We start from the raw sequence: 11,448 nt of genomic DNA on the forward strand, positions 1-11,448 counted from the left end.
GCACGTACAGTGCGATTGAAACTTTGTGGCCCATGCACAGAAGTTGGTATTTTGTGGAAGAGCCACACTCAAGGGGCCAAAGAGCCACATGTGGCTGGCGAGCCGCAGTTTGCCGGCCCCGACCCTAGGCAGTAATGTGTCTGAAAACAAAGTGACTCCTTATCCCCTTCGCTGCCTTGGAGACTAATACCTTCCTTTCATAGGAATTTGCTTAATCATCAGATTTAGTATCGCTGATGGAAGTCAAATGTAAAATATTAACATATGGTGCATCTCATATATGTTCTTTTCGTAAAGCATTTGGTGTTAATGGAGGGATATGAAGAATGAAGACTCTTCCTTTCTAATCCAAAAATATTTTGATATTGGAAATCTTCATCTTCATGGTGTGACTCAGAGATGCTCATGCTTCATGACTATGGCTAGTCTATACACACACACAAACCCCTTTGTGCAAAGTAAAAAATTGTGTCTCCCTGGCCAGGTGGGCTCAGGCTCATAAATCACCTGTGAAAGGAAAAGATGTCCTCCCGCCAGGCGGCTGCGTCCACGCACTAGGGTACAGACCTTTCTGCACGGGGCCGTGTCGGAGGTATTGTGGCCTCTGTGAGCCATGGGGTCTGTGACAGCTGCTCACCTCTGCATTGAAGCCTACAGCGGCCATAGACAGGACCTGATGAATGAGCTTGGCTGTGTTCATTGGAACCCAGCAGGCCATGTTTGCCCACTCCTGGTATGCAGCAACACGTAACACTTCCATAGCACTTTATTTCTTTATTAAAACATTACATTCTGCCACCTTGTATGATGTGTCTTTCTTACTTAGGTTGTAACCTTAAATGACTCTCTCATTCACTTTTTGTATCTTGCACATAAAGATGAAATTTAGTTTATTGTTAAAATTTTACTTGATAACTTCATTTTTTAAGCTTATACATTTGTTTTTTCCCCTTAAATTATGAAAGAGAAATATTGTGGACATTATAATAGCATATATCTTAAATAAAAATTCCTATTTCAACATATTTCACTATGAAGAGAAAAATTGTAGCATTTCTTAGACCTGGAATATGTCATTTCCTGTATATTATATTTGAGGCTCAAAGTCTTGCATAGCAAATAAGTTGTAACTACCTCTTGGTGTTTGTGATGGGATAGAACTGCATGTGAGAAAATGCTAGCCATTTGTATAGCCAGGGCTTATAGGTAAAAGTATAAAAGGCAGCAGTTCTCAAAAGTGTGGCTGTGGATTCCTGGGGGGTTCCTCATATTCTTTCAGTGGGTCATGGTCAAATTATTTTCATAATGCTACTGAAGTTACTTGTCTTTTTCTTTTTGACCCTTTCTTCTTAAGGTGAAAAGCAGTGTTGAGTAAAACCATACTCTGCTGTACCATGAATCAAGGCAGTGGCACCAGCCTGTACTAGTAATCATTGTACTCTTCACCGCCATGCACACACAGTTTTTTGTGTGTGTTTTTTTGAAGGTGGTTTCACTTAGGGCAAAGCAGTAAAAATACTAGCACTTTTATTAAATCTCAACCTTTGAGCACAATTTTTTATGATAAAACGGAAAGTTCCCTCTAAAGCTTTCTGCTGCTAAAGTACCATTGGTTTTCTTGAGAAAATCACTTGTGCAGTCATTTGAGATGCTAGTTGCACTAGCTACTTTTTTCTTAGAATACCATTTTTACTTGAAGAATAACTAGTGGAGAAACTAGTTATTCACACTTGACAGTTTCTCAGAAATGAATAAAGTGAGCCCATCACTTCAATGCAAAAAAACTGTTTTTGCCAATGATAAACTTTGGGATTTTAAGTGAAAATTAGATTTTGGGAAAATTTGGATTTATTATCATAAGCATCAGAAATGATATTAAGTGGGGGTCTTTCAGATATTGTATAATGAAATACGACAACACCTGGAATAGCTGCGTAACTCAGTGAACCAGTATCTTCCAATTGAACAGTGTGTGAGTTCACAAAATCATCCATAGGTACCCATTCCAAGTACAGCACAGTGTATTGAATTTAAATGTAATATAGTTTTTTAAAATCACTGATATGGTTTCAGATTTCATATTACAATGAACCTTTAAGAAATTAACCACTTGTTGAATTTTAGTGGAGTATCAAAGAATATCCTCAGTTATCTGAAATGGTTACTAAAATGCCCCTCCCTTTTCCAACTGCCCATTTGTGTAAGGCTGATTCCCCACCCCTGTCCCAACCAGAGTTCAGCCAAAACAACATATGGCAACAGATTGGATGCAGAAGCAGATGTGAGAATCAGACTATCTTCTATTTAAGACAGATGTTAGAGATGTTTGCAAAAAATGTAAAGGAACACTCCTTATCTCAGAGTATTTCTGTTGCTTCTTTGGAAAATAGTTACTTTCCTTTAAAATTGTTTTTTATGTTCACAGGCAATGGTTTTATTATGTTCAAATGAGTTTGTGAATAAATACTTTTATTTCAAACTAGAGGCCCAGTGCACAAAATTTGTGCATTGAGGGGGGGGGGTGGGGCGGTTCCCCCTCAGCCTGGCCTGCACCCTCTCGCAGTCCAGGAGCCCTCAGGGGATGTCCCAGAGGTGGGAGCGCTACTGCGCTTGCCAGCCATGAACTCAGCTCAGGGCTTCTGGCTGAATGGCGCTTCCCCTGTGGGAGTGCACTGACCACCACGAGGCAGCCCCTGGTGGTCAGTGCATGTCATAGCGACTGGTTGTTCTACTGTTCAGTCAATTTGCATATTAGCTTTTTATTATATAGGATGTGATAAATATCATACCTCTAACCCAAAAGAACAAAAGCTTTTAGGGGGTCTTCTATTTTAAGGCTGTAAATGGTCTCAAGACCAAACATTTTGCAAAGTGCTGGTCTAGGGCAGTGTCTGTGCAGAGTTGGAATAGTAGTTGCTTGGTCTGTGGGGTGGACAAGAATGCTTTCATTGTATAGCTGGAAGGCTGACACAGAACGTTACAGAACAGTACTCTCTCTGTTTCAGTTTGGCATGATTTTTAACAGGATATGTGTTAAAAGCACTTGCTGGTATAGCAGCTAGAAATAGATATTTAGTTTTAGAGCAGTTACTAAAATACAGCATGTTTCTAAAAGTCTTCGGGTGTAGAATATAATCTTATATATGTGAGAAATTTCTGGTAGCTCTTTGTGTCTGTTCTATTAAGGGTTGGGGGAATGTAAAGACTTAGTGGTTTTTGTAATGACCACATAAAACTTTCCAGCTGAACAGCTGACCTGTGCTAATACATCACTTAGCAAAGTGTTCACGTCTGTGTTAGTATATTTGGCTAACCTGATTTTGGCATGTCTAAATGCATATTTTTAGTTTCTTCTTGCATTTTAGTAAGAATTCCTTTATTTCAGAGTGTAGTGTCATTCCTGTTTTTGATGTGCATTTGGAGTGTCTGGAAACAAACCTCAGTAGGAGAGCCTGAGAGAAGACACATTGCTGTTGATGCTTTGTGTAGGTAGGGAGAGGCTGTGAAATAAAGAAGATTGCTGGGCTTTGATTTTCTAAAATTGGCCAGACTATCCACCCTTTTTTAGTGGGAATACCTTTCCCTTCCTGCTTACCTTCTTCTAGTGTTACCCTAGAGCCCAGACCTATTTCCTGCAGTAAAATGCTAGGATCTCTGTTTACTTCTGAAGTGTTGATGAATCTTCAATTTTTTGTCTGGGCAAAGAGAAGAAGAGAGAGAGGTAGAGGCAAGGACCTCTTCCTCACCATCATCATTAGCAATGAAAACCTTTAGACATTTTTTAAATAGCTGTATGCTTGTTTTTATGGGCTTGTGGAGTAGTTAAAAAGTGAGCCTCCTTCAGGAGACCAAGGGTATAAACAAATATAGGACAAACCAGTTTATTTGGCAAAGAAAAAAAGAGCTAATGGTTTGGACCCTAAGACTGGCCACATTTCAAAAAAAGTTACCCAAGAGAAAAATTTTCCCGGGGTTGATTAAACCAACCAGAGACTCTAACCGTATAATGGCTTAGCTTTATCTGTCTCTGCTGGCATAATGTAGGTTTTACATAAATCACTTTTAAGTCTGTAAATATTGGGTGATTAAAAGAAGAAAATTAATTACTGTTTTCAGTAGCCTGGGAACAGTGTCGTCTTTGTCAGTGTTAATGACATGCCAGTGATCAGCCAAATGAAAGACAGTTATCTGTGAAAGGATATTTCTGGCAATATCTTTATTTTTGGAAGAAAAACACAATGCAAAAATCTCGAATCTTGAAGATAAAAGCTAGTTGGGCCTCCATGTTCATCTAGGCCAGTGATGGCGAACCTTTTGAGCTCTGCGTGTCAGCATTTTGAAAAACCCTAACTTAACTCTGGTGCCGTGTCACATATAGAAATTTTTTGATATTTGCAACCATAGTAAAACAAAGACTTATATTTTTGATATTTATCTTATATATTTAAATGCCATTTAACAAAGAAAAATCAAAAAAATGAGTCCACGTGTTACCTCTGACACACGTGTCATAGGTTCGCCATCACTGATCTAGGCAAACAGAGGATTTTCTAGAGACCAGAAAGATAGCAAGACTTGCCCCGGGAAGATCAACTGCCTAGTTATAGTATAATTAAAGATAGAACCAAAGCCCTGGCTGGTGTGGCTCAATTGGTTGGGCATCGACTAGTGCACTGAAAGGTTGTGGGTTCAAATCCCGGTCAGGGCACAAACCCAAGTTTCGGCTCATTTTCCTCTTCCTCCCTCTCACTTCGAAGCTCTTTCTCTCTAAAAATGAATAAAAAATATTGAAAAGAAAAATAAGAAAAGATAAGAATCAGAGCCTCCTGACTCCATTTGTCATCCAGTTGGGGCAGATGATGAAGTCATTTTGGGAGACTCTGGAATTAGGCTTTCTATGTTCAGAACTGTACCTCGCTCCTCATCTCAAAAATGGTGATAATCACACAAGTCCACAAATCCCCAAACCAACAACTCTGCAAACTCAGTGTTCCTGTCATTCATTTGGAGCAAATGTGACATAAACTGATATGAGGCTATTTATAATCTTTATCTTCCTTAGTGGGACTATTCATATGTTTCACTACAGAAATACTATTATTTGATTATAAAGTACCACTCCAGGCCACAATAGGGGTTTTTTCTATTGAGTTTAGGAACCACAATCTACCCTCCTAATTCAGAAGGGTGAGTTAGATGAAAAAGTGAGAAACATTGGAAGATAGGCTATTATTAATACAGAATTGAGAATTGCTAGACAATGTTGATGTGGTTAAAAGTTGTGTTCATTGAACCTAGAATATTTCTCTTTATTAAAAAGAAAAAAGAGTGCATTCTATATTGTTAAGTTTTTCATGTCTTAATTTTATAGCAAAAGGCCAGTAACTTAAAGCAGTAGAAAAGAATAGCTCCTGATACACGTGAGCTTAAAAAAGAGCAAGTTACAGAAGAACAGGTGTGCTTTGTTTTTGTAGTGTGCATGCATTCTGTACACAGTTTATATGGGAGGATGCATATACCAGTTGTAAACAGTGTCTACAACCAGGGAATGGGCGTGCAGAGGGAGGAGGGGGGAGGTCCTTGTACTTCCGCTTTGTATATTTACTGGTATTTGAATTTTTTTTTTTTTACAATGAATAATTATTTTTGAAAATTTTTTAAAAGGAAAATTGATAGTATTTTAAAATCAAAATTAATTTTAATTCATGTTCTGTATTTTCTAAGAAGTAACTTTTTTTATAAAAAAGCTTTTTTTAAAAATATGTTTTATTGATTTTTTTACAGAGAGGAAGGGAGAGGGATAAAGAGTTAGAAACATCGATGAGAGAGAAACATCAATCAGCTGCCTCCTGCACATCCCCAAATGGGGATGTGCCCACAGCCAAGGTACATGCTCTTTTTTTTTTTTAATATATTTTATTTATTTTTTACAGAGAAGAAGGGAGAGAGATAGAGAGTTAGAAACATCGATGAGAGAGAAACATCGATCAGCCGCCTCCTGCACATCTCCCACTGGGGATATGCCCGCAACCAAGGTACATGCCCTTGCCCGGAATCGAACCTGGGACCCTTCAGTCCGCAGGCCGACGCTCTATCCACTGAGCCAAACCGGTTTTGGCAAGGTACATGCTCTTGACTGGAATCGAACCTGGAACCCTTCAGTCCGCAGGCCGACGCTCTATCCACTGAGCCAAACCGGTTAGGGCTAAAAAAGCTTTTTATAAAACTTCTGTAAGGGTAGTTAGAATTGAAAACATACGAAATTTCAAATAATATCATGAAATAAGTTGTAACTTCTAATTATGTGATAGTTGGCACAGTTTACATTAGGAGTCAATTTTAACCAGATTTTCTTATGTAGATTCATTTGAAAAAGAAAACAAAACCAAAAACCTGTTTAGTCTAGAAGAAGCCATTAAACATGAGAGTGTTTTTTTCTGAAACCATGCGTTTAGTTCTGCAGTGGGCACCATGCTTACCGCCAGCCAGGATATAGAGACCTGACCTGGTAGCCTTAAGCAGCCTCTTCGTAAGGTATTTGTACATGGTCAGCCCTCACCTTGAAAAACAGACTGAAGAAAGTCAGTGACTACAAGATGGTCAGTCACAGACTAGAACACAGCACAGGACTGTGAAGTAGAAGGAGCTGGTTTCAAGAAAATTCAGCTCAGACTTTCAGAAGTCTTAAGCGACGAGTGTCCAGGGTCTCCACTGATTTGAGAGATGTTGCATACGCAAAAAACACTAGTATCAGACCTAAGACACTGAGCTTGGGAGGGTAATGACAAATGCTTCAGAATACAAAGGGCACCAAAAAGCCAAGCCATTCAAGTAAAACACCAGCAAAAGTTCCTCAGGGGGAAAAAGCTGCTTATATTTCTATAGCTCTGGAGTCTGGAAAAAAATTTAATTGCTTTTCAAAATGCCTACTAGCCCTTAATCATAAGAATAGCTGCTCAATCTTAAATTAATTTTTAATTACATCAGAAGATTAATTAATGCAAATGAAAACCATATTGAGATACCAATTTTCATCTGTCAGGTTGGTAAAAATTCAAAAGTTAGACAATGCTCACTGTTGAGAAGACAATGAAGAAAGAAAAGAAAAAAAGAAAAGAAGAGAAAAGAAAAGAAAAAAGAAAAGAAAAGAAAAGACTCTTATCCATTACTAGTGAGAGTGCAAAATGATTTAACTTCTCTGGAGGGCAGTTGGGCAACATCTGTCAAAGTGCATTTCCTTTTCAATCCAGATCTCAATTTTAGGAACTTTATTCTACACAGATGTGTCATTTCATTGTGTGTGCAGTGCAGGTAAATTTACAAGTCTCTATTAAAGAATTGTTTGTAAAGGAATTTTTGGATACCACAATGCCCATTTAAAAGGGATTTGTTTTAAAAGAAAAGCAATGTAGTATATCCACACAACAGAATATAATGGGGATGTATAAAGAAAAAGAAGAAAAAGTTCTCCACATATTGATACAGGAAGGTCTCTAGGCTATACTGTAAAAGACAGGTGGGGGAGTACAAAGCTGTGTATTTAAATGTGTGTGTGTGTGTGTGTGTTTATTTTTTAGAGAGAGAGGAAAGGAGAAACATCTATCAGTTGCCTTCCATATGCACTCCAACTGGGGACTGAACCCACAACCTGAGCATGTGCCCTGACCAGGAATCGAATTTGCAACCTTTTCGTGCATGGGACAGTGCTCAACCAACTGAGCCACACCGGCCAGGGCCAGAGCTGTGTATTTAATATTTTGCTGTTTGTATAAGACATGGTGAGAATGCTCTAAAGAAACTAATAAAAGTGACTATTGCCCAGCCAGTGTGGCTCAGTGGTTGAGCGTCATCCCATGAAGCAGGAGGTCATGGTTTGATTCCCAGTCAGGGCACATGCCCGGGTTTGGGCTCAAGCCCCGGAGGGGGCATGCAGGAGGCAGCCAATGATGATCTCTCTATCATTGATGTTCTCTCTCTCTTACTCCCTTCTTCTCTGAAATCAATAAAAAAAAATTTTTAAAGTGATTATCTAGAGATAATCCAGTCTGACCCTCATCACTTCACTAAGACTATTTTTGCTAAGGTCACCAGTGACATACACATTAAATAAATCCGGTGGACACTGCAGTTTTCATCTTGACCTCTCAGCAGTCTTTGTCACAGGTGGCCTCTCCTTCCTACTACAAACAATGAATGCTGACTACGTACAGTGTTCAGCTCTCTATATGAATTATTCATTTAATTCTTTAACAGCTCTTTAAAATAGGTGTTGTCATTATCCCCATTGTACAGATGAAGCTGGACCTTAGAGAGGTTAAGTAATTCCATCTTAGTAAGGGGTAGATCAAGGGTTTAAATTGAGACACCATCCAATCCTGCTGCCTCTTTGAAACTCATCATCCTGCGATCCTGGGTTTTCTTCCTCTTTCTCTGTTTCTCTTTGGATTTCTTTGCAGCTCCTTCTTGTGCCTGGTCTTTAGGTTTTGGAGGTTTCTTAGGGTTTTATCTTGGATCCTCTTCTCACTGCTGCTAGGCAGTCTTACCCACACCATGGCTTCAGTTACCACATAGAAGGTGATGAGCTCCCAATATATATTTTATAGCTTAGAGCTGCTTCTGGTCTGTAGACCCAGATATCCAACCATCTCAACCATCTAAAACCTCATTTTTAACCTGCTCCTCCTATGCTGCCTTTTTTTGCTAAATGGTACAAGCCGTCCTGGGGACCTTCCTCGTCCCGTTAACCATCACCAAGTCCTGTGTGTGTCTCATCTTCCCTAAGGAGAGCAGCCCCGCAGTTCTACTCACACGTTCTCCTCGTGTCCTGCACTGTCTTCTCCCTTCCACAACACTTCTCATGATTATATTCACTTGCTTTGTGAACGTTGGGTTTTTTAATTCCTCAGCCTGAAATTTATTTTTTTATTCCTTTAGAAAAGACATTCAGGGAGGAACCAAGACAATCTTATTTGTTACTATATCCCCAGTGGCTAGCAGAGTGTCTGTTTGGCACAGAGGCATCATTAAATATTTGCTTAAATGAAAAAGAAACAAATTTATTTAGGAAAACCCCTAACAAAACAAGAATGGGTAGTGGGAGGGTGAACTCCTGGAGACAGACTTACAAACAAGGTTTCTGAGAGTCAAGCCATGGAAGGGAGCTAAGGAATTGGCCTCAGGATTGAGAGAAGTAGGGAAGTTGAGGGTTTGGAATTGCAGGACCCAAACTGTCATTACATGTGGGAGGTAAGATCAGGGGTGGCACCAATGCAACAAACTGCCCTAGCCGGCTTGGCTCAGTGGATAGAACATAGGCCTATGGACCAAAAGGTCCTGGGTTCACATCTGATCCAGGGCACGTACTTCACATGTAGGCTTCTCCCTGGTCAGGGCGTGTGGAGGAGGCAACCAATCAATGTGTTTCTCTCACATCGATATTTCTCTCTGTCTTTCCCTTTCTCTTCCACTCTTTTTAAAAATCAATGGAAAAATATCCTTGGGTGAGGATTAAAAAAAGAATGCAACAGATTTCTAGCTTTGACAGCTGAGGGGATCATGTTACCGTTCCTTGAGGGGACCAGGTATGAAAAAAAGAAGAATGACTTTAGTTTTGGACCTGTTGACTTTGAAGAACTTCCCGCGGGCCTCCCAGATGGAGAGAACCCGTGGGCAGTTATAAAAATGGAAATAGAATTTAGGAGAGAGATACGGGCCTTACCTCATCACCAGTAAAATACTATTGGTAATTCAAGTGTAAACTGATAAAAGTTTACTCACTGAGACTTTTCATCATTGGTACAGAATAGGTAGATATTATGGTAACTTTTAAATTGGGTTTGGATAAGATCTACTGTATGTCATACAGAAATGGAATTTTTACATTAATATTCAATATCCTGTGAATATTAACTAATAATAGCTGTGAAAACTAGCATATCTCATTTTAATGATGTTATTTTGTTAATGCTAATTTATACCTTTTTATATTAAAGATGAAATAACAACTTAGTGAGGTTTGTAGACTGTAAATTGTGTGAGAACTTGCTGCCATGTGATTTAATTTTTTTCTCATTTTTCTAGGGCCTATTCCCTGGTGGATTCCAGTCAAGTGTCTACATTTCTGATTTCCATTCTCCTGATAGTCTACGGTAGTTTCAGGTAAGATGCTCAATGTGAGACTAATCTCAGTGGGAGGTGAGATTAGCACCAAAACTTACTGCTCTGTGAAGAGAAATATGACTGACAGGAATTGAGTTAGAATGGGATAATTCTGATATTTCTTCTTTAATTTGGCTGCTGTTAAAAGACTTCTTGGTTTTGCTTATATGATTTTGGAATTTTAATGGAAACATGATTTGCTTAAATTCTGGTTCTGAGAATAATGACTCCCATGAACACACTTATTGAGAGGTTAAGGAGAAAATCCTTGACAGTGGTTTTAGAGTCTCAAAGGGAACAAAGTTTTTCTTAATATAGGTTGACAGAGGGTGAGCCATGTGAAATTGCCTATAGTCAACTTTTTTGACCCACACAAATAATTTATGGTTCAGCCTAATTTTGGACATTAGTATTTACCAAGTATTTTCTCTGTTGACTTTGGGAATGCTGAGACTGGATCCTCTTGAAATTCCTATTCTAGAAGGCAGCCACAGGAATAGGAAGTTAGGCATTTACTCTTCTTTCTCACTATCCTTTCTTGAAAGGAACTTTAATATAACTCAAATAGTTTTGTGGCTGACACTCTTAACAATAAAGGTCACATAAGAAATTTTAAATTGAAAACTTGAAAGGGAGTGATGGTGATAAATGAAATAGGCATAAGAATTTTGAACTATTATATCTGGATTTTAATAGAACTTAGCAAAATCACAGGCTTTATCTCAACACTGGGTAGAACAAGTACAATACTGTTGGTAATTCCAGTATCAACTGATACATGTTTTAATCATTGAGACTTCTATTGAGAATCCTACATTCATAATGAGTCTTAGGAAGCATTAGTTAAGCCAGAGCAACTTAGAACCTTATCACATCATCTTGATATTTTCATATTGCTATCTTTTGTACAAGTTTCTTATTTTTTCTCTTTGTGTATATGTCAGCATTTTCAAAGACAGTAACTTTTAAAAAAATCTTTAGACCTACAACCCTAGTACTGCAGTAAGTCTTTTTTTTTTTTAAGTCTTTATTTAATGTCAGTAAGTTCTGTGACTTTAAGTGAAATGCCGTATAATGAAGCCAGTTTTACCATAGGCTGATTGATGTAAACAAGGGTTAAGTTCTTATAGCATCTTATCAACGGTATAACTAAACTAGTGGCCCGGTGCATGAAATTTGTGCATGAGGGCGGGGTGTCCCTCAGCCCGGCCTGCACCCTTTCCCATCTGGGACCCCTCAGGCCTAAACCGGCCGTCAGACATCCCTCTCGCAATCTGGGACCGCTGGCTC

General features: G+C 38.9%; 1 protein-coding gene across 4 annotated transcripts in view; it reads left to right on the plus strand.

The window, feature by feature from the left end:
• Positions 1 to 665: 665 nt before the first annotated feature.
• The window catches only part of SPPL3 (signal peptide peptidase like 3), a 45,969-nt gene continuing 35,186 nt past the window's right edge, over positions 666 to 11,448 (plus strand). For all 4 annotated transcript variants that reach the window (XM_023760395.1, XM_023760397.1, XM_023760396.1 and 1 more), the window contains exons 1-2: positions 666 to 733; positions 10,081 to 10,158. In XM_023760395.1, coding sequence (XP_023616163.1) covers positions 681 to 733; positions 10,081 to 10,158 — 131 coding nt within the window. In that variant the 5' untranslated portion in view covers positions 666 to 680. The remainder of the gene's footprint in view (positions 734 to 10,080; positions 10,159 to 11,448) is intronic.

Source organism: Myotis lucifugus, unplaced genomic scaffold (assembly GCF_000147115.1).
Source record: "Myotis lucifugus unplaced genomic scaffold, Myoluc2.0 scaffold_181, whole genome shotgun sequence".
In the NCBI taxonomy this organism is placed as follows: Eukaryota; Metazoa; Chordata; class Mammalia; order Chiroptera; family Vespertilionidae; genus Myotis; species Myotis lucifugus.